Source organism: Pristiophorus japonicus, chromosome 4 (assembly GCF_044704955.1).
Source record: "Pristiophorus japonicus isolate sPriJap1 chromosome 4, sPriJap1.hap1, whole genome shotgun sequence".
Classification (NCBI taxonomy): domain Eukaryota; kingdom Metazoa; phylum Chordata; class Chondrichthyes; family Pristiophoridae; genus Pristiophorus; species Pristiophorus japonicus.
The window spans coordinates 123,758,864-123,786,727 of NC_091980.1; the positions used below are offsets into that span (position 1 = coordinate 123,758,864).

General features: G+C 44.9%; 1 protein-coding gene across 2 annotated transcripts in view; it reads left to right on the forward strand.

Annotated features, from left to right (window-relative positions):
• Positions 1-16,113, forward strand: part of jakmip2 (janus kinase and microtubule interacting protein 2) — a 151,520-nt gene extending 135,407 nt beyond the window's left edge. For both annotated transcript variants that reach the window (XM_070877305.1, XM_070877307.1), the window contains 2 exons: positions 15,399-15,464; positions 16,063-16,113. In XM_070877305.1, coding sequence (XP_070733406.1) covers positions 15,399-15,464; positions 16,063-16,113 — 117 coding nt within the window. The remainder of the gene's footprint in view (positions 1-15,398; positions 15,465-16,062) is intronic.
• Positions 16,114-27,864: the final 11,751 nt, after the last annotated feature.

Consider the following 27,864-nt stretch of genomic DNA (forward strand, 5'->3'; position numbering starts at 1 on the left):
AGGTCTTCTTTTACCAGTGTAAGAGTTAAAATAAATGTTAAAATAACATTTAAAAAATGATTTAAACATTCACTTAAATTTAAAATTAGTTTAGGTTATTCTTTGTCCCATTTAAAAATGTTTAAATTTGTTTTCAAAAAATTAAATTTTATTTTAAATGTTTAACTAAAGGGTATTTTAATTAATTTGAACATGTGATAATTTATTTTTATTTCAGTGTTGTGAAATTTTATTTATGAGGTGATTTCTATTATGCTGAAGTGGATTCCATACGTAAATGGAATCCCTCTTAAGCACAATAGGGATCCCCCCATATATCATTGGTTGGCCTGGCCTATGTGATCCCAGGGACGCTTGCAAACCACATGGGCCTTTACGCAGGCGTACCTGAAGGCCCAGGACTGCAAGAGTCCGAAGCTCCGGAGACACCAGGTAAGTACAGAGTTTTGTCATTATGTAATGTAATATGTACCATCAGTTTGACTATTGCTTTATATGAGGGAAATGGGGCTGGGGGTAGGGTGTAATGGCCATAGTACTGGAGAATAATGTCAGGAACCACCAACTCTTTGGAGCTTGTCTGAGCCAAGTCAATAGAAGTCTTTACGAGGTACACACACTCTTGGCATTCCAGAGTGCCGTTGTGGTTTTTTCTGCCCACATGAAGGGGATCCTGTTGATCCTGAAAATTACTGAAGAATTTCGCTGCTCGCATTTGCTATTGAAATGGTTCTTCGATTTGTCATGGCATATGTATTGGATCCTTTGGAGGCCTATGGACAAATCCAAAAATAACAGGCTGGGTTTTGACCTTGTGAGGAAAGTAGGACAGGTAGCGGCCTCATGGGTGATCGCAGTGCCAGGAGGCTCAAGGAAACCCATGCATGTTGCTCTCATTGATTTTTTTCATCTGTCTTTTGATCTTCATGTCTTGTGCAACCTTCCTGAAGAAACTGGAAACTATGGAGTAGATGGGATTTTATCTTTGGCCCCCAGTGCGAATTTTTGCCCAGTAGCGCTTTGGCCATTTTCAGCAGCCGCAAACCCAAGACCGCGGTGACACAGGCAGGCTTTCGCCGATGTCCAATTTCTAGGCCGCTGTCTTTTGGAACTGTCATGTATCTCACACTACTGTACATAACTGTATCTCACCATACTATACATGACTGTAACTAGATATGACTTGTAACCACAAGCATACCTTTTCACCAGGGGTGCACTTGCAGGAGACACTGCATACCTGTTCCACACAGGTATATAAAGGCAGGTCTCAGGCAAGTGTGAGACTCGAGAGCTGTGAAATAAAGGTGCAGGTCCTGAGTGACCTTGACTTCAGCATGTGCCTCATGTAAGTCTGTACTGCAGGGTCAGGACTTTACAGTGGCGACGAGTCACGGGATCACAGAATCCACAGAATGGCTACCAACGGCTCAGATGAGAAATACAATGCTGGAGATAATTGAGAAGACTTTATAGAAAGGCTCCAGCAAAGCTTTGTAACCAAAGACTGGTTGGGCGACGATAAGGCAGACAAGAAAAGAGCCCATCTCTTGACCAGCTGTGGCTCGAAAACATACGCCTTAATGAAGGACCTGCTGTCACCCGAGAAACCAGCAAGCAAATCGTTTGAAGAGTTGAGCACACTGGTGAGAGACCACCTGAAGCCAGCGAGCAGCCTTAACATGGCCAGACACAGGTTCTACAACTACAGACACTGTATGGGCCAGAGCATACCCGACTTTGTGGCGGAACTTCGGAGGCTGGCTAGTTTATGTGAGTTCTCCGATGAACTAAGGAGAGAAGTACTGAGAGACTATTTTTAATTGAAGGAATAGGCCTCGCAGGCATATTCCGAAAGGTTATAGAGACCAAGAACTTGACCCTAGAGGCAGCAGCACTGGTCGCACAGACATTCTTGGCAGGAGAAAAAGAAACGAGGTTGATCTATACTGCAGGTACGACAACTAACGAAACATCGGAACAAGGGGTTCAAGTGTGAAACAAGCCTCTACCCCCACACATAGACAAAGGCAGGAGAGCAGGGCTTCAACAGCAGGCAGTGGCGCCAGAAGCCATCAAGGGCCACATGAACGGCCGTTCACACCTCATCAACCCACAATGCGAGCAATCAACTACAGACTGAGAGAAGCTCAAGAGAGATCAGCCAGGCGCAGCTCATCCTTCGGAAACAATGGAAGCGGTCTGTGCTGGAGATGTGGGGGAAAGGCACTCATCAAGGGGGTGTTGATTTCAGCATGCTGTTTGCAGAAACTGCAACTATACAAGGCATCTGGCTCACATGTGCAGAAAAACAGTAGCTCGGCTGGTATACGAAGCGGAAGGGTTGGAAAGTGGACCAGATGACGGTGGGGACAGTGCCCGGGACACCGAGGTACAGCGGGTCAATGCGATCAATGTCCACTGTTCTTACAACAAGACGCCTCCAATAATGATGAGGGTCCTACTCAATGGGATACCCGTCAACTTGGAACTGGACACGGGAGCGAGTCAATCTCTCATAAGCGTCCAACAATTTGAACAGCTGTGGCCGCACAAAAGCAACAGACCAAAACTCACAAGGGTCGACACCAAACTAAGGACCTATACCAAAGAAATCGTCCCAGTCCTTGGCAGCGCCATGCTCTCAGTCACACACAAAGGGACGGTGAACCGACTTTCCCTGTGGATTGTCCCCGGAGATCTCCCAGCACTGTTGGGGAGAAGCTGGCTGGCAAAACTGAATTGGAAATGGGATGATGTTCACGCCATGTCGTCAGAGGAACGGACCTCCTGCTCAACAGTTCTAAGTCGTTTTGAACATCTCTTTCAGCTAGGTGTGGGCACCTTCAAAGGGGCTAAAGTTAAAATCTACATCACACAGGATGCAAGACCGGTCCATCACAAGGCTAGAACTGTGCCTTATGTGATGAGGGAAAAGATTGAACACGAACTGGACTGGCTTCTGCGGGAAGGCATTATCTCACCCATGGAATTTAGTGACTGGGCAAGTCCCATCGTCTCCGTCATGAAGCCTGATGGATCCGTACGAATCTGTGGGGATTACAAGTCTTCCATAAACAGAGTCTCCCGACAGGACCAATACCCGCTGCCCACAGCGGAGGACCTATTTGCCACATTGGCTGGAGGAAAACTTTTCTCGAAACTAGATCTCACATCTGCGTATATGACGCAAGAACTGACTGAAGAGTCTAAGCTACTCACCACCATCAATGCATATCGAGGCCTTTTTATGTACAATCGATGCCCATTCGGCATCAGGTCGGCAGCTGCTATATTCCAGCGCAACATGGAGAGTCTGCTCAAGTCCATCCCGGGGACGGTTGTGTTTCGAGATGACATACTCATCACTGGCAGGGCCACCGACTCCCATCTCTGCAATTTGGAGGAAGTACTAAGTCGATTGGATCGGGTAGGCCGAAGAGTTAAGAAATCCAAGTGTCTGTTTCTCGTGCCCGAGGTTGAATTTTTGGGCAGAAGGATTGCCGCTGATGGAATCTGCCCAACAGAATCCAAAACCGCAGCAATTCGTCTGGCACCCAGGCCCCGGAATGTCTCGGAACTGCGCGCCTTTCTCGGGCTACTCAATTACTTTGGGAACTTTATGCCTCTCCACGTGTTACTCAGAAAGGGGTGCGATTGGTTTTGGGGGGGGAACGCCCAAGTACGCGCCTTCAATAAGGCACGCAACCTTCTGTGTTCCAACAGTGTGTTAGCCTTTTTTGACCCAGGTAAACAGCTAGTTCTTACATGTGATGTGTCAGCATATGGGGTCGGTTGCGTTTTACAGCATGTCACTGATGCGGGTAAATTACAACCCATTGCTTATGCCTCCAGGTCACTTTCGTGGGCGGAGCGCGGGTACGGTATGGTTAAGAAGGAGGCACTCGCGTGCTTCTACAGTGTCAAAAAGATGCACCAATATCTTTTCGGGGCCAAGTTCGCGTTAGAAACTGACCACAAACCCCTCAAGTCCCTGCTATCCGAGAACAAGGCAATAAACGCCAACGCCTCGGCGCGCATTCAACGGTGGGCACTCATGCTGGCGTCTTACGACTACACAAGGCACAGACAACTGTGTCGACGCGCTTAGCAGGCTACCCCTGGCGACCACAGAAGGGTCCGACGAACAAGACTGAGATGGTCATGACAATCAATGCCTTTGAATCCACAGGTTCGCCCATGACGGCTCGCCAAATCAGAGCCTGGACAACCAACGACCCCACGTTATCCTTAGTCAAAAGATGTGTTTTAACTGGTGACTGGGCAGAGGCTCGCGATGCCTGCCCCGAGGAGATCAAACCTTTTCATAGGCGCATGCATGAACTATCACTACAGGCCGACTGCCTGATGTGGGACAGCCGAGTAGTTATGCCTCTGCGAGGCAGAGAGGCATTTGTCCGGGAGCTCCACCGCGAGCACCTGGGGATCGTCCTTATGAAGGCCATAGCCAGATCCCACGTCTGGTGGGCTGGCATTGATGCGGACTTGGAGCTCTGCGTCCTGCGGTGCACCATTTGTGCCCAACTCAGTAATGCCCCCAGGGAGGCCCACCTGAGCCCCTGACCCACCAAACCGTGGTCGCGGGTGCACGTAGACTATGTGGGCCTATTCATGGGCAAAATGTTCCTCGTAGTCGTCGATGCATTTCCAAAGTGGATCGAGTACACCATTTTAAACTCGAGCATCACCTCCAGCACTGTGGAGAGCCTTAGAACCATGTTTGCAACGCACGGAATTCCTGACATATTGGTCAGTGATAATGGTCTGTGCTTCACCAGCGCAGAATTTCAAGATTTTATAGTTGACCACGGCATAAATCACGTTAAGACGGCACCGTTCAAGCCGGCCTCCAATGGCCAGGTGGAGCGAGCAGTGCAAATCGTTAAACAAAGCATGCTAAAAATCCAAGGTCCCACGCTGCAGAGCCGCCTGTCGCGACTGCTGCTGGCATATAGATCTCGTCCGCACTCACTGACTGGGGTTCCCCCCGTGCAACTATTGATGAAATGGATGTTAAAGACTAGGCTCTCGTTAATCTTCCCAGACATGCAATTGTTGAGGCAACACGCCGGAAGCTAACTGAGTACCATGACCGAAATTCGAGGGGTAGGTGGACTGAGATCGGGGACAAAGTGTTTGTGCTAAACTATGGTCGGGGTCCCAAATGGCTTGCAGGGACAGTAACAGGCAAGGAAGGAAACAGGCTACTGGTTGTACAAATGGACAATGGCCAAACCTACCGGAGGCATGTAGACCAAGTAAAAAGTAGATTCACCAACAATACTGCAGAACCAGAGGCAGACTACAATATGGAACTCACACGACACCTGGTGGACAGAGAGAGGGAACAACCTGAGGAAAGGGCAGTCTCAACATACAGCCCAGGCGAGATACCAGCAATCATACTGAACGAAACAGACAGCCCAGGCGAGATACCAGCAATCACACCGAAAGAAAAACAAGCACCAAGGCAAACAACTGAACCACAACTAAGATGCTCCACACGAGAGCGTAGACCACCTGAGAGACTGAATCTACAAAGACAATAAGACCTTGGGGGAGGGTGATGTCATGTATCTCACACTACTGTACATAACTATCTCACCATGCTATACATGACTGTAACTAGATATGACCTGTAACCACAAGCATACTTTAGCACCAGGGGTGCACTTGCAGGAGGCACTGCATACCTGTTCCACACAGGTATATAAACATAGAAAATAGGTGCAGGAGTAGGCCATTCGGCCCTTCTAGCCTGCACCGCCATTCAATGAGTTCATGGCTGAACATTCAACTTCAGTACCCCATTCCTGCTTTCTCGCCATACCCCTTGATCCCCCTAGTAGTAAGGACCTCATCTAACTCCTTTTTGAATATATTTAGTGAATTGGCCTCAACAACTTTCTGTGGTAGAGAATTCCACAGGTTCACCACTCTCTGGGTGAAGAAGTTCCTCCGCATCTCGGTCCTAAATGGCTTACCCCTTCTCCTTAGACTGTGACCTCTGGTTCTGGACTTCCCCAACATTGGGAACATTCTTCCTGCATCTAACCTGTCTAACCCAGTCAGAATTTTAAATGTTTCTATGAGATCCCCTCTCATTCTTCTGAACTCCAGTGAATACAAGCCCAGTTGATCCAGTCTTTCTTGATAGGTCAGTCCCGCCATCCCGGGAATCAGTCTGGTGAACTTTCGCTGCACTCCCTCAATAGCAAGAATGTCCTTCCTCAGGTTAGGAGACCAAAACTGTACACAATACTCCAGGTGTGGCCTCACCAATGCCCTGTACAACTGTAGCAACACCTCCCTGCCTCTGTACTCAAATCCCCTTGCTATTAAGGCCAACATGCCATTTGCTTTCTTAACCGCCTGCTGCACCTGCATGCCAACCTTCAATGACTGATGTACCATGACACCCAGGTCTCTTTGCACCTCCCCTTTTCCTAATCTGTCACCATTCAGATAATAGTCGGTCTCTCTGTTTTTACCACCAAAGTGGATAACCTCACATTTATCCACATTATACTTCATCTGCCATGCATTTGCCCACTCACCTAACCTATCCAAGTCGCTCTGCAGCCTCACAGCATCCTCCTCGCAGCTCACACTGCCACCCAACTTAGTGTCATCCGCAAATTTGGAGATACTACATTTAATCCCCTCATCTAAATCATTAATGTACAGTGTAAACAGCTGGGGCCCAAGCACAGAACCTTGCGGTACCCCACTAGTCACTGCCTGCCATTCTGAAAAGTACCCATTTACTCCTACTCTTTGCTTCCTGTCTGACAACCAGTTCTCAATCCATGTCAGTACACTACCCCCAATCCCATGTGCTCTAACTTTGCACATCAATCTCTTGTGTGGGACCTTGTCGAACGCCTTCTGAAAGTCCAAATATACCACATCAACTGGTTCTCCCTTATCCACTCTACTGGAAACATCCTCACAAAATTCCAGAAGATTTGTCAAGCATGATTTCCCTTTCACAAATCCATGCTGACTTGGACCTATCATATTACCTCTTTCCAAATGCACTGCTATGACATCCTTAATAATTGATTCCATCATTTTACCCACTACCGATGTCAGGCTGACCGGTCTATAATTCCCTGTTTTCTCTCTCCCTCCTTTTTTAAAAAGTGGGGTTACATTGGCTACCCTCCACTCCATAGGAACTGATCCAGAGTCAATGGAATGTTGGAAAATGACTGTCAACGCATCCACTATTTCCAAGGCCACCTCCTTAAGTACTCTGGGATGCAGTCCATCAGGCCCTGGGGATTTATCGGCCTTCAATCCCATCAATTTCCCCAACACAATTTCCCGGCTAATAAGGATTTCCCTCAGTTCCTCCTCCTTACTAGACCCCCCGACCCCTTTTATAACCGGAAGGTTGTTCGTGTCCTCCTTCGTGAATACCGAACCAAAGTACTTGTTCAATTGGTCCGCCATTTCTTGGTTCCCCGTTATGACTTCCCCTGATTCTGACTGCAGGGGACCTACGTTTGTCTTTACTAACCTTTTTCTCTTTACATATCTATAGAAACTTTTGCAATCCGTCTTAATGTTCCCTGCAAGCTTCTTCTCGTACTCCATTTTCCCTGCCCTAATCAAACCCTTTGTCCTCCTCTGCTGAGTTCTAAATTTCTCCCAGTCCCCAGGTTCGCTGCTATTTCTGGCCAATTTGTATGCCATTTCCTTGGCTTTAATACTATCCCTGATTTCCCTTGATAGCCACGGTTGAGCCACCTTCCCTTTTTTATTTTTATGCCAGACAGGGATGTACAATTGTTGTAGTTCATCCATGCGGTCTCTAAATGTCTGCCATTGCCCATCCACAGTCAACCCCTTAAGTATCATTCGCCAATCCATCCCAGCCAATTCACGCCTCATACCTTCAAAGTTAGCCTTCTTTAAGTTCTGGACCATGGTCTCTGAATTAACTGTTTCATTCTCCATCCCAATGCAGAATTCCACCATATTATGGTCACTCTTCCCCAAGGGGCCTCGCACAACGAGATTGCTAATTAATCCTCTCTCATTACATAACACCCAGTCTAAGATGGCCTCCCCCCTAGTTGGTTCCTCAACATATTGGTCTAAAAAACCATCCCTTATGCACTCCAGAAAATCCTCCTCCATCGTATTGCTTCCAGTTTGGTTAGCCCAATCTATGTGCATATTAAAGTCACCCATTATAACTGCTGCACCTTTATTGCACGCACCCCTAATTTCATGTTTGATGCCCTCGCCAACATCACTACTACTGTTTGGAGGTCTGTACACAACTCCCACTAACGTTTTTTGCTCTTTGGTGTTCTGCAGCTCTACCCATATAGATTCCACATCATCCAAGCTAATGTCCTTCCTAACTATTGCCTTAATCTCCTCCTTAACCAGCAATGCTACCCCACCTCCTTTTCCTTTTATTCTATCCTTCCTGAATATTGAATACCCCTGGATGTTGAGTTCCCAGCCCTGATCATCCTGGAGCCACATCTCCGTAATCCCAATCACATCATATTTGTTAACATCTATTTGCACAGTTAATTCATCCACCTTATTGTGGATACTCCTTGCATTAAGACACAAAGCCTTTAGGCTTGTTTTTTTAACATCCTCTGTCCTTTTAGAATTTTGCTGTACAATGGCCCTTTTTGTTCTTTGCCTTGGGTTTCTCTGCCCTCCACTTTTCCTCATCTCCTTTCTGTCTTTTGTTTTTGCCTCCTTTTTGTTTCCCTCTATCTCCCTGCATTGGTTCCCATCCCCCTGCCATATTAGTTTAACTCCTCCCCAACAGCACTAGCAAACACTGCCCCGAGGACATTGGTTCCGATTCTGCCCAGGTGCAGACCGTCCGGATTGTACTGGTCCCACCTCCCCCAGAACCGGTTCCAATGCCCCAGGAATTTGAATCCCTCCCTGCTGCACCATTGCTCAAGCCACGTATTCATCTGAGCTATCCTGCGATTCCTACTCTGACTAGCACGTGGCACTGGTAGCAATCCCGAGATTACTACTTTTGAGGTCCTACTTTTTAATTTAGCTCCTAGCTCCTTAAATTCATTTCGTAGGAACTCATCCTTTTTTTTACCTATGTCATTGGTACCAACGTGCAGCACGACAACTGGCTGTTCTCCCTCCCTTTTTAGAATGTCCTGCACCCGCAGGTCTCAGGCAAGTGTGAGACTCGAGAGCTGTGAAATAAAGGTGCAGGTCCTGAGTGACCTTGAATTTAGCATGTGCCTCGTGTAGGTCTGTACTGCAGGGTCAGGACTTTACAGGAACGAACGTTAAACTGAGGCTCCAATCGAGCCCGAGGGATTGCCTATGATGATGATGATTTACACAGGGCATTTCCATTATAGGTGGGGGCATAAGAATTTAGAATGGTAAAATAATTGACACAATTGTTACAAAAAACAGTGGGCCTGAAATTCCGATAGAGGTCTTCCCATGGGCAAACTAAAGAAAAAAGGTAAAAAAAACTGCGCACTTACCTGTTGCTGCTGCACCCGCTCGAACTTCCGAGCCTGAGGCCTTCACTCCTACGCATCGGAGCGCGTGCACTCCAGGGCTGGAGCTGTAGTCACATGGCTCTGGGCAGCCAATCAAGGTATAGTATTTTCTCATTCATGATAATGGGAACTCCGTAAGTTGGAGTTCCCATTATTATGAATGAGAAACCCCGCCCCCCAACATACAAAAAATCAATAAAAAATAGAAAAACAGACGACATATTTAAGAATCATTTAAATTAAAGTTATTATAAAAAAAATATTTTCCCGACTTTTTTTAAAGATGCCTTAAAATAAACTTACCATAGTGGGGAGGATTTTTAACAATAAAGTATGTTTTCATATGTGTTTATTTAATTTAATTTTAATGTTTTTATGTATTTTTAAACACTTGCACCTGAAAAAGCAGGCGTACAGGAACATTTTAAAGGACATTTGCTGGGCAAGATATTCGTAAGTATCGGAAATCTTGCCCTGCAAGTGTCCTTGCTCCCGATATGCGCGAGATCTGTCAAGCCAGAAACTTGACAGATCGGAAAAGCTGGTTTTCAGCGCATGCGCATTGCGCGCTGAAAATGGGCTTTTCCGATGCCTTCCCGGGTCCGTAGGAACTTTGTACAGACCCGGGACATCGGAATTTCAGGGCCAGTACAGAGGGATCTGGGGGTCCTTGCACATGAAACACAAAACGTTAGCATAGAGGTACAGCAAGTAATTAGGAAGTAATTAAAAATAAATAATCAGAATCTTATACGTTTCACTAAGATCACCTCTCATTCTTCTAAACTCCACTGAGTACTGGCTCAACTTGCTCAACCTTTTTTCATAAGTCAACCCCCTCATCTCAGAAATCAACTTTGTGAACCTTCTCTGAACTGCCTCCAATGTAAGTATATCCTTCCTTAAATACGGAGACCAAAACTGTACGCAGTACTCCAGATGTGGCCTCCAGTCACTGTTGTAATGTAGGCAGAAAATGTATTCACAGAAAGCTTCACTACATAACCAGATAATCTATTTTTAGTGATGTTGATTGAGGACAGCACGTTAAGTCCACTGCTCTTCTTCGAAATAGTACCATGGGAACTTTTGTCATTCACATGAGAGAACAGACGGGGCCTCAATTTAAAGTCTTATCCCAATGACAGCACCTCCAACAGTGCACCACTCCCTCAGTGCTGAACTGCAATGTCAGCCCAGATTTGTGTATGCACTGGAGAGGGATTTGAACCCACAACCTTCTGATTTAGATGCGAGAGTGCTATTCAATGAGCCATGGGTTACACTGGAAGAAGGTACACTAGCCCCTTTTTAGGTTAGAATAGAATAGAAAATAGGTGCAGGAGTAGGCCATTCAGCCCTTCGAGCCTGCACCACCATTCAATAAGATCATGGCTGATCATGCAACTTCAGTACCCCATTCCTGCTTTCTCTCCAATTCCCTTTGATCCCTTTAGCCGTAAGGGTCACATCTAACTCCATTTTGAATATATCTAACGAACTGACCTCAACAACTTTCTGTGGTAGAGAATTCCACAGGTTCACAATTCTCTGAGTGAAGAAGCTTCTCCTCATCTTGGTCCTAAGTGGCTTACCCCCTATCCCTGCTTCTGGACTTCCCCAACATTGGGAACATTCTTCCTGCATCTAACCTGTCCAATCCCATCAGAATTTTATATGTTTCTATGAGATCCCCTCTCATTCTTCTAAATTCCAGTGAATATAAGCCTAGTCGATCCAGTCTTTCTTCATATGTCAGTCCTGCCATCCTGAGAATCAGTCTGGTGAACCTTCGCTGCACTCCCTCAATAGCAAGAATGTCCTTCCTCAGATTAGGAGACCAAAACTGCACACAATATTCAAGGCGTGGCCTCACCAAGGCCCTGTACAACTGCAGTAAGACCTCCCTGCTCCTGTACTCAAATCCTCTCGCTATGAAGGCCAACGTGCCATTTGCCGCCTTCATCGACTGCTTTACCTGCATGCCAACTTTCAATGACTGATGTACCATGACACCCAAGTCTCGTTGCACGTCCCCTTTTCCTAATCTGTCACCATTCAGATAATATTCTGCCTCCCTGATTTTGCCAACAAAGTGGATAACCTCACATTTATCTACATTATACTGCATCTGCATGCATTTGCCCATTCACCTAACCTGTCCAAGTTACCCTGCAGCCTCTTAGCACCCTCCTCACAGCTCACACTGCCACCCAGCTTAATGTCATCTGCAAAATTAAGGTTGAGGCCTTGTGACTCACAGATTGGTACAATAATGTGAGTCCTGACCAATTATTACAGAAAGTTATGGTCAATGCAGTTGGTGAAGCCTATTCTGGAGTCCGGTTGGAAATCTTTCACTACAGCATTCTGGCATCTACTGAGGAAGTGCTGTGCCATTCAGACATGGGGAAGCAATCTTTCTGAGGCTTCAAAGTCAGAAAGGCAATGGCAGATTTAGAAGTGGATTCTGTTCCCCTGTGAAGGGCTTCTGTGGCAAGACTGTATCTAAGCAACCCTTTGATCCCCTCTTCACCCACTGTTAGTCAACTCTATGCACGACCTCTCACCTCCTATTGGCATGACATCATCAGCTCAGTTGCAATGTATGCTGGGAGTTGCATGCCAGTACCATTGTGCAGTTTCATTATGATTTGTGTTCATTTCGGACCTTCCAGAATCACCTTTGATAAATAGTATAAACGCTATCCCATTCACAGCATCTGATAAGCAAATATATACTGTTGGTCACAGATGTCAAAAAGTAATCATGCTGTTGCCTACATAAAAACAGAAATAAATATACTCGGTATACCCATAATATCCTCAATGACACCGCACCCAAGTAAAGAGCATTCCTTCTGTCACATCTGAGCAGGGTCTATTTAAAATGTGTAAAAATAGTAGCTCAACTTAACAGCTAATTTAAAATGGAGGTCTACTCTCAAGACAGAGAGTAAAATTAATTAGGTTTTATTTACATTAGCAGAATTTCAGCAATGCAACAGAATCCAGTAAAGTGTATTGGAGTCGGCAGTGTGACGTTTACAATAAGAGGCAACAAGGTTATTCCAGAGTTTAATGGTTTTAGTTTCATTCCGATGTGCACTGTCTCTTTAAATAAGCAAATAGTGTGGGGTGTTTTGCACACATGCCAGGTTTGGACCCATGCTGTGAGCCATTTCCCAACAGCCTCCTGAAGCTGTTGGATAGGCTTTACTGGCTGCATTCATTGTCTGCCTGGAGTGCATCACTTGTGATTTGGGCCTCCGAGCAGAATGGCATGTTATTGCCAACAATAAGATTTTATGAGAAAAGCAGATGGGACAGATTGTAAATGTAATTGGTGCATAGAATTCTATTTGTGCGAGAGAATGGGGTGCATAGAGAGAGGCTGCTTTTTTTCATAAATCTAATGAATTAGTGGAAGTGACTGGAATTCGCCAGGTCTGGGTTTGCTCGGTGGATACAACAGGCTGTTGCTTGATGTTACACAGTTATTACATTTGCTATTACTTCACCTCAGTAACTCCCCTACCTGGTAATCCTTACCAAAGCTATCCATGGAAGGTATCACATTAAGGTGGGGCTCCAACCCCAAAAATATAGGTTGGACAGGGGGGACAATTGATGGACAAGTCAGTCCATATGATGCTCTGATTCACCTCCTTGTGGTTGAGAGACTGAATAAAGTTTCAAAAGCTAGGACAGATATGAAAGTCAAGAGTAAGCAGAGAACTCGAGCAGAACCACAATGAACCGAGGGGCTGATTCTCTTCTACTTTGCGCCCGAGGCAGATTTCTTTTCCAGGCTCAAAGCAGAGGAAAAGGGAGCAGGGCCCAGTGATTGCTGGGTTCCACCCTCCACAAAAAGCTCTTTCCCACCCACCCTGAGCCACTTTCCTCCCATTTCCCTACCATCCTGTCTTCCTTACTCTCTCCCTTCCACGCACCCATTCTATGAGGCGCTGCTCTTTCTCCACTTCGCCTCTCCTGGCTCCTCGCTGCGGGCCAAACAGTTGCAAGATTAGGAGTTCGAGTCCATCTTCTTTGGATCCGTGAGGAAAGCAGCAGTGGCAGAGGGGAGTCCGGAGCAGTGGTGAGTGACCAATCGAGAAGCGGGGGGCGGGTGCTGCAGTCTCCGTGGGTGGGAAAGACAGATGTGCGGTGCAGATTTGGTGTGTGGGGGAGAAATCATTATAGCGCAGGAATGGGCGGTAACTTTAGAAAAGTTTGAGATTTAGCGCCAGGCGCTAATGAATCACGCTGCACACAAAATTAAGTCTCATTGCTCAAAAACAGGATTGGAACGCTAAATCAAGGAATGGCCTCACTCAGTGTCAAACAATATCAGGTGTAGTCTAATCGCAAGTCATCATTGCCACAAACTCTTAAAGGGGAGGTTCATTGATGCTGCAGAACCTCATTCTAGTGTAGCACTTTGATAGGTTGCGAAAATAAAAATGTCACACATTTTTAGTAGCTAGAACACTCCGGAGACTATACAACCTTTAAATGACAAGGAAGCAGTGAAATAGCACTAACCTGACAGCTGCGACTCATTATACATGATCCCTTTAAGTAGCACCCCCTGGAGCCAGCATCTGCCTACTTAATTCCTCATCTCCCTCTCCCTCTCCCTCTGTCGGGACGAGGCAATAAGGCAGGGGCCGTAATGAATTTTGCAGAGCAGGCGCCCAGTGAACATTGCACGCTCACTGACGTCACGATCTGCCAGGCGTTGAAGTCCCCAGCGCTAACTCATAGTGGGTGGGCTGGATTTAGTGCGCGTCGCTGGATTCGCTTCGCCGTGGTGCTACTGCCTCAACGCCCAGTTAGTGCTCCCGCCAGGAGGTGCTAATGTACTGAATTTTCCCCCCAATGACTTTTAGGGCTGGATTCAGACGTGAAGATTTGAATAGGCCTGGTCTAGAATGGAGTGAGTTGTAAAGGGAAGTCATAGAAAAGAAAGAAACGACTCACATTTACCCAGCACCAACCATGACCTCAGGACATCCCAAATGCTTCACATCCAATAAAGTACTTTTTACAGTATAGTCACTGTTGTGATGTAGAAAATGCAGGAGCCAATGTGCGCACAGCAAGCTCCCATCAACGGCAATGGGATATTAGCCAGATAATCTGTGTTAGCTGATTGAGGGATAAATATTGACCAAGACACCAGGGAGAACGCCACTGCTTTTTTTTTTTTACGTCAGCCTGAGAGAGCAGATAGGGCCTCAGTTTAACATCGCATCTGAAACACAACACCTCTGACCAGTGCAGTGCTCCCTCAGTGCTGGCACTTGTCACTGCACTGAGTGTCCACCTGAATTTTGTGCTCAGGACCCTGGGGTATGAACCCATAACCTTCTGACTCCGGCGAGAGTGTAACCCACTGAGTCACAGATGACAAATCGATTCAATGATACAATTGGACATTTTTCTGAAGCACGAGTGGTCAGATTGGTGCGGAGAGAAAGTGGGTTTGCGAGGAGCCACAAAACTAGGAAGGCTTCCTGGACCTTGTAGCTATTTTCTGTTATTAAAATCATATTTTCTAAAATCAACATTGGAGCTCCCATCGACCTGTTCACAAACTCTAGTGAACAGCATATCCCTCCATATCTTTGAACTCTGTTGAATGACAAAATTTCAGAGTCAAATATGTTGATAATGAGAATATTATGATAGTTATTAAAAAAGGAATTTACTTCTAATTTAAAACAAACATGCTTATACCAGGAAGAGGGATTTTGACAGGTTTGTAATGGTGACTGGCTGGCACTGGGCAGCAGTATTTGGTGTGTACGATAGTTGTCAGCTTCACTCAGTGTGCACTTGGTTTTTCAGAGAATACGAGATCTGGAAGATAAAACTGATGTTCAGAAACGGCAAATCAAAGATCTAGAGGAAAAGGTGAGTTTGTCAGTCACCACCCACTTTCTGCCTTTTTCTTAATGGGAGAGGCACGTTCTTATACCAATTGGGCTCATTTTACGGAGAGCTCATATCAGGGATTCAGCCAGAGAGCACAGCAAGCCCTGGTGGATATTTCGGTCATCATCAACGGAGAATCCTGAGGATTCTGCTGACCTGGACTTCATGATATGTTCTCCAAACTCCCTGATATTCTGTGCTCAGTCACCCCTCAGATGTTGGCGTAATGCACTTTAATACAGCCACAAGACGCATGCCATCCCTTGCAAGGAGTAAAATAAAACCAAAAAAGAATGGTGTGATAATGGATGCCTCTTTCACAATGCGGAAACATGTATATTAATTGCCTAACTTTAGTATCCTTGATTAGTTTGCCCAACAACTGTTAAATGATGTTCTAATGTCCTTGGACATTAATCTAACTGTACAAATGAATGCGTGCAGTGTTTGTCAGTGCGAATAACTGTTGTGCAGTGTGTTTTTAACATTGTTCCACACATGTTGCTTGTATCATAACTCTACTTGCTCTAAACATTTTGCTCTTCTTCTATCTTTCCATTTTCTTTTCCGTCTGCAGTTTCTGTTTTTATTTTTGTTTTTCTCCCTTGCCTTTATCCTTTGGCCTTGATGTCAATGAGACTTCCTAATGAAGGTAAGTGACTCTATACAAGTCCTTCTGTTGATATTGGACTGATGAACAACTGTAAGAATGAACTGAATCTGACACTTTTATTTTTACATTTTTATCCCCCTTTCAGATCTCCTCCCCCTCCCCCCCCCCCCCAAATTCAGGAACGTAGGCAGACAACGAGCTCCTCGGCCTCCGCATGATGCTCTTGATCCACCTTGTTAAAAGGGGGCTTGAGAGGGACGTGGCTAACTGGCCTTCAATTCATGTGGAAGAGGACATGTCTTCTGCTTGCCACCTACCTCTGGCAGCACAGAGAAGACAAGGAGCCCACATCCCAAGACAGCGCTCCAATTGGCAATTGACATGGAGGGCTGCCTAAGATCTCCATTATCATTCTAGTTTTTTTTTGTGAGATGGCTGGAAAATACATTTACAAAATGCTTTGATTAACTCCTTCAAAAAACACACCATTAAATAACAGGTTAGGGACAGGATTTGAGTCAAAAGTAGACAGAAATAATCCAATATTCCACATAACTCAATGCTTCCTGGGACACTGGGAATATTGTCTCAGTAAAGAAGCCAACCAGGGTACAAATTATAGAGATTCTGAGATTTGATCAATATTCTCAAGTTACCTCAGGGAGTTCAGAGAAAATGTGACGACCTTTCCCTTGGGAGAGTAAAGGAATGGGCCGAGTTCATGTTGTGGTGGATTGCTGGCTGTGTATGGTACAGGCTTGATGCCAGATGGCCTATTCTCATTCCACAATTTCAATTGTTACTGAGATATAAAATCCATCCCTGAACGTGGACAAATTTTCCCTTTGAAACATTTGAATTGTTGTGTAAAATTCTATTCCAATGGATTTTCTACCTGCATGTTGTTTTACCAGCTTCTGGTTACAAAGTGCCTTGGCAGAGTCCTGGGAACCAAGACACATTTCCATACTGATTGTTAGGGAAAGTGCAGAAAATGTGCTAAAGCTAAACCTTATCCATTACTTGCTCATGAGGCAGTACTCACAAGTTCAATGAGCACTCTGCTGTCAAAAGAAGTCTAAAGGAAACATTTTCTTTACCTTTATCGCTGCATAGGAACAATTGGACAAGGGTATTGTTTCTTTTCAATTTCCCCTCCCTCTTTGTCCTGAAGAAGTTTCCTCACTGGGATATAGTTTCATGGGTAGTGGTCACCCCTCCAGTACATCAGCCAAGTGGCCATTTTTCATGTGAGACCTTTGGCAGGGTTCTGCTGCAATGGACATCAAAGCTGAAGACAACTCATCCTCACCTGGTGGCCACACATTTAGACTTTCAGTAGGTTGCTGGAGCAGTGCTGTTCCAGTTGCTGTACAGTGACAAAAGATGGGAGGTCTAACGATTTTCAGTGTGAGGTGGAGCACTAAGGGAGGCATTACACGCCTCTCTTAGGGCGCTAGGCTGGCTGAGCAAGCAAAAATCCCAAGCTAAACATTAGGCCTGGGAGCGCTCTGAGAGAGGCCTGGGGAGAAAAATGAAAACCTGAAAAAAACCACCAAAAACATTCCCAATACACGGGCCATGCCACCACGTCATAAATCGTAAAAAAAAAAGAAAAAACAACCACACGTACCTGAGGTGGACATTACTTGCCTCACTGCAGCCGGTATAGGTCAGACCGCCCGTTTTCACAGGCGGTCACAGCAAGGCGCACAACACGGTATTACGGGTCAGGTGGGACTCAAAAATCGAGCTGCTGTCGCAACCAGGATTGTTGCACACTGGCTCGCCTCTTCTGGGAGGTAATGCTCTGCTCCCCGCCGAGACCGCCCCCAAAAACCCCAGCGGGGCGCAAGAAGCTGGCCGCCCGCCCAGAAGAGCTCACCGCCGCCATTGCCGCACCTCCGGGGCGAAAACCGAGGCAGGCAGCAGCGGAATATCCAGCCAATCATTTTTCAATGTTCTCGATGTAGTTGAGCAATTACTACCAGAGCTCATTTGATCCTTTGCAGTCTTTTCTTGATAATATTTTAAATGCCACAAGATAAAGATTCTTGGCTAAATATACAGACCGTTCTTAAAATGTTGCTGCCCTCGTGTGAATTGCAATCTAAAGGAGATTGCCTATCACAGGATGGACAGTTTATTGTAAGCTGCAATCAAAGACAGTTGTTGAGCAGAGTGACACCACAACATAGCTTAATATAGGAAATAAGGGGGAGAAATTGGCTTGGTTTGCACCTCCTGTTAGCACCTGCGGGGGCGGTAATGGAGCGCTAAGTGGTTACCGATCAGGCGCAGCGAAATCACCAACACCCGCGAACTTCCTTGGCAGTTTTGCGCAGGTGCTAACACTTACCGCCTCGCTCTCTTGCACCCCAGAGATCGTTATGCCATCTGGTGTACAGCGCCCTGTTACCATCCCGGATGTAATATTTGCCCCCACCTCCTGCAGCATCGCCGGGCATCAACAACGGTAGCTACAGGAGGGCTTGTCACCTCGGATGGCCGCTTGGGGAGCGCTAATTAAAGGCAGTAGTGTTCAGGTAGGGCAAAATTTAATGATGCCCCCAGTGTAGTGTATTTTGCTTTTTTTGGACTCCGTGATTGCTCAGTTCTGCTTGGGGCTGCAATGGATGTAGCACAGGACCCGTGGCCCAACACAGGCAGCAGGAAAATTCAGTCACCCCAGCATTGGCCCTTCGCTTTAAGGGGGAAGGAAAGGAGCCTGTACAAACGGCAGCACTACACAGAACACTGAGCAGCGCTCTGCCAGTACCACCCCTCTCACTCCTCTCAGCGCACTCAGATAAATGATAGTGCTTGATTTAGTGCTCCACTTACCTCTTGGAGCGCTAAAACATTTGCGCCATTGATACTTTTGTGCTTCCACAAAAGTTATCGCCCCAAATGGGGTGCTACGCTATTTCTAGCCCTAATAATTTTCTCTGATGGGAATTTTTTTCTCCACAGTATAACATGAAACTCCCATGGAATCTAATTGGTATTCTGAGTAATTCAAATCACATTTCTCTACTGTTATTTACCTTCAAAGCTCTGTGCCAAACAGGCAGGGTCCAGAATTTTCACATTTCTTGTCAAGAAAGAAAAATGACTAATAGACTGTGAAATGTCTTCCACTTGCCATAAAAAAATGATGCTGAGACACAGATTCTGTGTTAGAGTGTTTGAACTCTTTCTTCAATCAGGTATCTAACTAAAACCACAGCTGTATAATAAAAGGCTCAAATTGTGGAAAACTCAATATTTCCACCAGCATCTCTATAGAGAAAAAGACACATTAGCATGGTGAATGCAGAAAGTTTGTTAGAAGTGGAATCACACTGAAGGTTACACAATCCTGAACATAATGGAAGGAGAGTGCAAGGGAAAAGCAGATCGCAGATAAAGGAACGGGGACAGCATTGAAGTACGAAGCAACCAAAAATCGCAACTGAGAGAATCAGAACAACTCGGGTTCCTAGAAGAGAAGTGGCAGTGAATCAAAAGACAGGAAGAAAGCAAATGTGAGGTAAATTTTCCACAGGGATTCTCCTGATCTCCTGATGTAACTTCGGCGGAAGATCAGCGAAAATCCTGGACAAAACGGCATACACGACCATACTGTGGGAGTTCCTGCCCATCTCCCACTGAAGTTACGGCAGGAGATTGGTGAGAATCCCCGTGGAAATGTTACCCATGTATATTTTGCTCATGACTGGAAGATATTGGCTAATTCTACAACTGTTTTCATACATCTGCACTCAGCTGGGTTGTCCAGAATACTGCCATGGTGATGAGATTGCTGGGATAGGGAGGGAGTTATTCCCACTGCGCTTGTTTACTGCAGTGCCAGGGAAAATTAAACTGCCAGTCACTTTTTCTGCTAGCTTGTGCCAAGTTGGCCTGGTACAATCCCTTTCTCAATCCAACATCCAACCCCCCCCACTCCCTATGGTTGCTTTGCATGAACAAGATATTGATGGGTTGGGCGGAAAATTTTCTCCAGAGGTGCAGCCAGTACCTTGTGCATCTTTTCTTATTCCTACTCCACTATGAAATGAACAGTACAAGAACCTTGATGGCTTTTCAAAGACTGTTGTAACAAAATTCTATCGCTGTAGAGATTGGACTGATGGATATTAGTCAATGCCTTTTTTTGTACTCTTGTTATGTTTCCTAAATTTTGGAACCAGCAGCCTGGAGTTTCAGGTCTGACATCCACAGCATTCCGACATCTTCAACAAGTCTTCAGGCAGATTCCAAACTCAAATTAGTTAATACCCCAGATACATTTGACGAGATTCTCACCGCATGTGGTGCAGCCATTATAGTGCATGGCCAATAAGCAGCTGCCTTTTTCGGGCAGAGTGGCAAGAAACGTCCGATTCACAATTCTTTTGTTTTTGCTGACAATGAATCCAATCCATGTTTCTATTTTTATCTATAAATTGTTATCTCCTAATTGAGAGTGGCTTGTAGGACAACTGCTCATCTGTTCTCCAGCAATCCAGATGGGAAGTAATATGTGAGAGGTGGGCACCAGAGGGACTGGAGTGCATCATAGCCCTGGAACAGAATTTAAATTTCATTTGGTAAAGTTCCCAGTTAATTTGGAATTTGTGGGTTCTGGTGCCCTTAAAAAAGAGGGTTACTTGATTTTAAAGTTCTTACAAAAATAGTTGGGAGGTAATATGCAGCCACTTGACAGTAATGTGTTCTTCTAATCTCTGATAGCCTCGTGGAGAGGGGTTGTGACAGGCATGGGTTAGTATAATCCTTCGTAGTTTAATGGATTTAACTATGAAACTTCAATATGGGTAAGGATTCAGTGCCTGGTGATTGTTGGAGAGGTGCAAATTGCCTTGTGATATGTTGATTGTTCCTTGATTGAGAACGTTTCCATCTGATTTCTGGCAGTTTAGAGGGAAAGATGTGGCCATGTAGTCATTTACCTGGCCAAAAGTCAAAAAGGAAATCATTCTTATCCATGGCTCTTACTATAATTAAATATTATATAACAGTTTCACCAACACTTTGGAACATTGGTACAAACTGCTGCCATTTAGCCTGGCCTCCAAGAGTTCGACTTTGGGCTTCTGTGTAATATTAGTCCCAAAATTCCAGACCCATCATAGGCAAAGCAGAACCTAATGTCCAGATCTACTGCAGACCTGTTCCTGATTATGACTGACATCTCTGACCCGCAATATCCCATCACGTAACTAGATTCTATCCCCACATTGTCAGATAAACGTGCAGTTAAAAATCTGAAGAGTAGAAATAAGGGACATGAGTGTAACATTTGTGATAAGAGAGCTTAATGCTGGCTTTGTATCTAATATGTTCTCTTTGAATTTCTCCAAGAAGCATCATTATGAGAATATTTTGCATTTTGCAGGGTGCTGGATGGTTAAAATGCTTCCAAGTCAGTAAAGAGTTGATGTTGAATCACCCTGCAGCTGGAACTAACGGAAGTGAAGGAAAGCAGCAAAGATTATGCCTGAAGTCGTCTGCCTTCTTTGCCAGAACCATTACCCAAGATTTATTTTGCTCGACTCTCCCTATTGAAGAAAGTCGCAAGCTAAAGTACCTACTGCATTTAACTGCAACTGCATCACAAATTAAGAGTATTTTCAAGCAAAATAATACCACATTAATGGCAACGATATACAAAAAGAAGTGTCTTAGACATAGAACCAAAGTGAAGAAAAGCAGCTTATCCCTGCTGTGCAGGGGAATATTAAAATCACTGCATTCAGGACTAAAGGGTGGAAAAATCACAAAGGGAATAACTGACAATTACAAATTTGTAATCAAATTTCTCAGAGAAAAACCTACTAGCAGTGATGAAGAACAGAACTGAAAACCATACAGGGTTAAAGGACATCATATAGAATTACAGGGATTCTATTTATTTCTTCAGCAATGGTATCACTGATGAGGGCATTTCTTGACCAAGGAAGACGTAATAAGTTATTAGGAAGAAAGCAAGACTGGGTGAAACTTGGGGACTAAAGAGCTAACTAAACCTCTGTGGGGAACTTAGTCGTTCATTGGGAGAAGCATACCTGAAGACCCAGACGTTGAGGAGCCGCGGTAACTTTTATGTGAACTGTTGTGTAAGTTTACGATGATTCAAGATCTGTCAATCTAGGTCCTTCCCTCATAGCTGCGAATTTATTAACTCATTCATCATTACTTATTCCCAACCTTCAAATGAAGCTGGCCTTTCAGCCAAACTAACCGTCAGTGGTAAAATCATGCAGTTCGCTTTTCATTACATTACAGTGGACTTAAAGTTAGGTTGCCAAGGTCTTCATGATATTCTTCCAATTGAGTAACTTCCTTTCCCATATTTCTGAAGAACATATGTTTACATTATCTGTGCAGACAACTTTCTGTATCACTATCATGGTTAGTGGAGAGGCAATTGGGTAAAAAGGTTAATTCTACTCTGAGCTTCCAGCACTCCCTCCATTCAATTCATGTGACACTTTTTTTGTTTCCCTCTCATTGCAATCTATGGGCCCATTTATTTAGGCCACTTCATTTGTCACAGCATTGCTTTTATTTATTTTTTCGTATAAATTATGGAGAAATGATCTAGTTCAGGAAGCGGAGTTCCTGTGTAGGGACCACCCATGTATATTTTGTCATAAGGGTGGCATTTCCACATGAAATGAGTAGGTTGAAGAGGTATTATTTATAGATGTCAGGGAGAGAAGATGTAACCCAGGCGGCTTGAGTATGTGGCGATATTAAGAGCAAATTAATGACTAGAAAACCATAGAGAAATGGTCCAAGTTATACTTAATTGAAATAAGAATGAGTAGTGCAATGAAAGGAATTACTTTGTCTCTGATATAAATGGGAGCTTTCATTAGTGCATAGGGCACAAGAATTGGGAAATGAAAGCCATGTTTTATAGAGCAGTCCTGGATCCTCTTCGACGAGGAGATCTCCGCTCCCATTCCTAGATATCTTTTGTTGCATTGTGCTCCTCCTTTTCATTTTGAGATTTGTTTGTCTTCCTGGAGTATTGTTTTACATAGAAACATAGAAATTTACAGCGCAGAAGGAGGCCATTTTGGCCCATCGTGTCTGCGCTGGCCGACAAAGAGCCAAATGGCCCTCGGTCAGCAGCCCTGAAGGCTACATATAAAACTATGAACAATGAACAATGGCGGACAGGTAAAGAGCATCTGGCCCAACCAGTCCACCCCACACAATTGCAATACCCCATGTATCGCAACATTTTACACTCCACCCCACCCGGAGCCATACGATGGGTACTTGCTGTGCTCGGAATCTTTCTCCAGCTTGCTTCGATTTGCTTTTGTGTTTTCTGCTTTCTTTTCATACCAAGGGCTGCTGATGACAATGTTCAGTTAACAGTGGAACTGAGTCTTAAATCAAAGTATTCCTAGAGCAGAAGATTGAATTGCTTGAAAATGGGATTGAAACACATAGTTCAGATGCTGGCTATGTTCGTATGGCTGATAGCTGCCTTGGACTGAGCACCCAATTGCAACACTGATGAGTTCTACCTGCTCTGCAATGTCACTGTACGTAAGTCCTTGTGATGGTAGAAGGTTCCACTTCAGGCAGTTGGAGCTGAGGAAGCGAAAAACTGAGGATGTCCAGGCCTTAAAATTTACATCAACAAGCAAAGATAAAGGGGGAAAAATTCAAGGCATTTGCGGGGGACGCTAACGGGGCGCAAATGACTTTTCGCCCGGGCACGGCACCGCTAATGACATCCGTGAAATTCCACGGGAGTTTAGCAGCGGCGGTAACCGGTAGTGCCCCGCTCCGCTACACCGGCGACGGCGTCATCACTGTGCACGGCGACCCGTTTTCGCCCCGCCGTGAAAATTCGGGAGCGCCCTGGAAAGCTGCGGTGGGCGGAGCCAGTGACAGCTTCATGCTATAGGCCGCTCGCGGGGCAAAATTTAAAGCAGAGGTGGTGTAGAGGATGGAGATAGATCATCTGCTAGTAGTTCAATCATAAGTGGTATTAAGTCAGATAGTCCCAATAATGTACTGCAGTGCTATCTATGTAAGGAAAATCAAGCTTGAATGTTGTACTCTAGCAGAGAGGTGGGGAGAGACTGTTTCCTTGCCAAAGTTTGCACAAAATGGCTGCTCACAAAACTAACATATAGAAAGAAAGAAAGACTTGCATTTATATAGCGCCTTAAACAGCCTTAATACATCCCAAAGTGCTTTACAGCTAATGGAGTACTTTTGAAGTGTAGTCACTGTTGTGATGTGGGGAAACATGGCAGTCAATTTGTGCACAGCAGGATCCCACAAACAGCAATGAGATAATGAGCAGCTAACCTGTTTTAATGTTGGTTAAGGGCTAAATAATTGCCAGGACACCAGGGAGAACTCCCTTGCTTTTCTTCGAATGGGATATTTTACATCCAGCCGAGAGGGCAGATGGGGCCTGGGTTTAATTTCTCACCCGATAGATGGCACCTCCAACAGTGCAGTCCTGATGTTCTCCCCAGTGTGCTGGCCAACATTTGCCCCTCAACCATATAAACATATAGAACAGATGATTTGCTCATTATCACATTGCTGTGTGTGGGAGCTTGCTGTGCGCAAATTGGCTGCCGTGTTTCCTACATTACAACAGTGAATCCATTTCAAAAAGTATTTCATTGGTTGTAAAGCGCTCTGGGACGTCCTGAGGTTGCGAAAGGCGCTATATGAATGCAAGTTCTTTCTATTACATGTAACTTTGCAGCTATTTTATCTTCTGTCAGTGGCTGGAGCATCGCTTCAATATTTTAATTTTGGCATTGATGCTTTACTGCACAGTGTTGACAGAGAATGGATATCTGTGGTGAAACAGACTGACTGCATGCGAAAAACAATTCAGGAGATTGCATTGATTTTACACAACTGCAGTCCTGAGAGCCTGGGCCTGACTAATCTAGCGGTGGTGGCAGTAAGCTATTAGTACTTGTCTGGGTGCTCGGTAGAAAGTGGGCTTACTGGGAAGAGATCCTTTCAAGTTTCTGCCCATTTCCTCCTTGCTTCATTTCTTTTCCTTCTAATTGTTTCAATCTTGATGCTACCTTATAATGTGGGTCTTGGTTCAGCCCCCTCCCCTCCCCCGTACCACATGACCTGACTGACCAGTGGCGCAGATTTGAAGCACTTTTTGTCACTGCTGGCCCACATTCCATGCTTAAGCGACCTTAGGGTTGCCAACCCTCCAGGATTGACCTGGAGTCTCCAGGAATTACAGATTAGTCTCCGCACAACGCTGCGAAGAACCTGCGGGGAAAATAAAACCACGGGTTTAAAAGAATTGTGCCCATTTCATTTTCTTTGAACGTTTTTGTTTATTAGTTGTCAAAAATATTGGAGATGCGAAAAAAGGATGTTTGACTGGACGGGGCGATTGGAGGCCAGAGGTCGTGTGGTGAAATCTCCAGAGCTACGTCCAGTTGAGTTGGCAACCCTCAGTGAGATGCATGAGGAAGGGAGAAGTGATAGAAAACTGAAAAAGAAAGGAAGGTTTATTTTTTCGTCAACTGTTTCACTGATCCATCTTGAAGTCAAATCTCTGCCCCCCCAAAACGATTAGCAATGTACGCTGGGCTTCCAGAGTCTGCCGTTCCCCCTCCTCCACACCAACAGCTACTTCCAGTCATGAATGAGTTAAGACATTCGGCAAGAATTAGGTGAATGATGAAAACTTGAATTAAGATATTATTTTGCAAAACTTAATTAAGTAATTAAAATGATAGCTTGCAGAAACTCTACCACAGACCCCTGGATTAATATCCAAGGGGTCGCCGAACAGATGTAACAAAATGTATTAATGTGTAGAGGAATATTAATGCCATGTTATGTTTATGAACGGTTATTTTTTTAATTTATTATCAGGACACTATTTAAACAAGTATTTAGTTGGAGTTTGTATAAAGAAATAAAAACATGAGTTTTCCTATATTCCTGCAGTAATCTGCCTCTTCTCTTCGTTCATTCGAACCCTATTCTGTCTCCTGTGAGTATCCTGTGTGTGTCTGGTCAATACTCTGCAGATCTATCTGTAAGAATTGGTGCTTTAGGAACTGGGTTGTGGATATTTAATCTGAGCACTCTTTAATTCAAGACAGTTAATAAGGTAACTAAATAAGTATAAAATATACTTAATGTTATTGAAACATATAAAATTCTGGGGTGCTTGACAGGGTAGATGCAGAGAGGATGTTTCCCCTAATAGGGGAATCTAGAACTAGGGGGCATAGTTTCAGAATAATTGAAAACGGAAATGTAGAGGAATTTCTTCTCTCACACGATCGTAAATCTTTGGAATTCTCTGCCCGAGAGAGCTGTGGAGGCTGGGTTATTGAATATATTTAAGGTGGAGATAGACAGATTTTTGAATGATAGGTGAGTCAAGGGGAGCGGGCAGGGAAGTGGAGTTGAGGCAAGGATCAGACCAGCCATGATCTTATTGAAAGGTGGAGCAGGCTCGAGGGGCCAAATGGCCTACTGCTGCTCCTATTTCTTATGTTCTTATAAACAGCAAATGCTGGAAATACTCAGCAGTCCAGACAGTATTTGTGTAGAGAGAAGCAGAGTTAAGTAGCTGGATGGGTGAAGATACAGAGGAGGAGAAGATCCCAGGTTCGACTCTGTCTGAGTTGGGTTAGTTATCCACATGCAGGGCAGGTGATGGGGCTCTGCAATTGTTTCCCGGGATAGTGAAGGGAAAGGTAAATAAACCAGGAATTCCACTGCTGATTCCTTGCCCGAAATGCAGTCTGAAAGGAGAGCTGATGTCCGGTGGGAATAGGATTAGGTTGGCCTGCCATGCCCTCCACAGTTGAATATCCTGATGACATTCATGACCTAAGGCCACAGCTAAAGAATGGCCAAGGAGAGTGCCAGGGCTTGTGTACCATTGTACCACAGCAAGAGTCGGTGCCTTCAGGAGACAAGGGAAGAAAACTGCCCTTAAAAATTAACCATTTTAGGACTAAGTGAGGCAAAATTTCTTCACTGAGAGGGTTGTGTGGAATTCCCTACCCTAGAGAGCTGTGGATGCTCAGTCGTTGAGTATATTCAAGACAGAGAGTGATAGATTCTGAGGAAATCAAGGGATATGGGGATCAGGCAGGAAATTTTGAGGTCGATGATTGGCAGAGCCGGCTCGAGGGGTAGACTGTACAACAATTGCTTAATTTACCACAGCTCGCAGGAACCAAACCCAAAAGCGAAAATGCAAAGTTACTGGTGGGTTTTATTTAAAGCGATTAATATAAGATGATTACTGGAGTGAGGATCTCAGAATAAGGGGCCGCCCATTTAAAACAGAAATGAGGAGGAATTTCTTTCAGAGGGTTGTAAACCTGTTGCTGCCTCGGAGAGCTGTGGAAGCTAGGACATTGAATAAATTTAAGACAGAAAGAGACGGTTTCTTGAGCAATAAAGGGTTATGGGGAGCGGGCAGGGAAGTGGAGCCAAGTCCATGATCAGATCAGCCATGATCTTATTGAATGGCGGAGCAGGCTTGAGGGGCCGTATGGCCTTCTCCTGTTCCTATTTCTTATGTTCTTATGAGGATCTTATTGCAGCCATATATAACAGGAGCAAGAGTATGCTTCAAAGGGAACCCATGGAAAATCAGAGTGCTCCACCATTGTCGACTATGGGATGTGTGTCCTGGCATGCTACATTACCTGTGATCTGTGGGTCATCTATGGCACGTGGGTATTTGTACCATCATTGCAATAT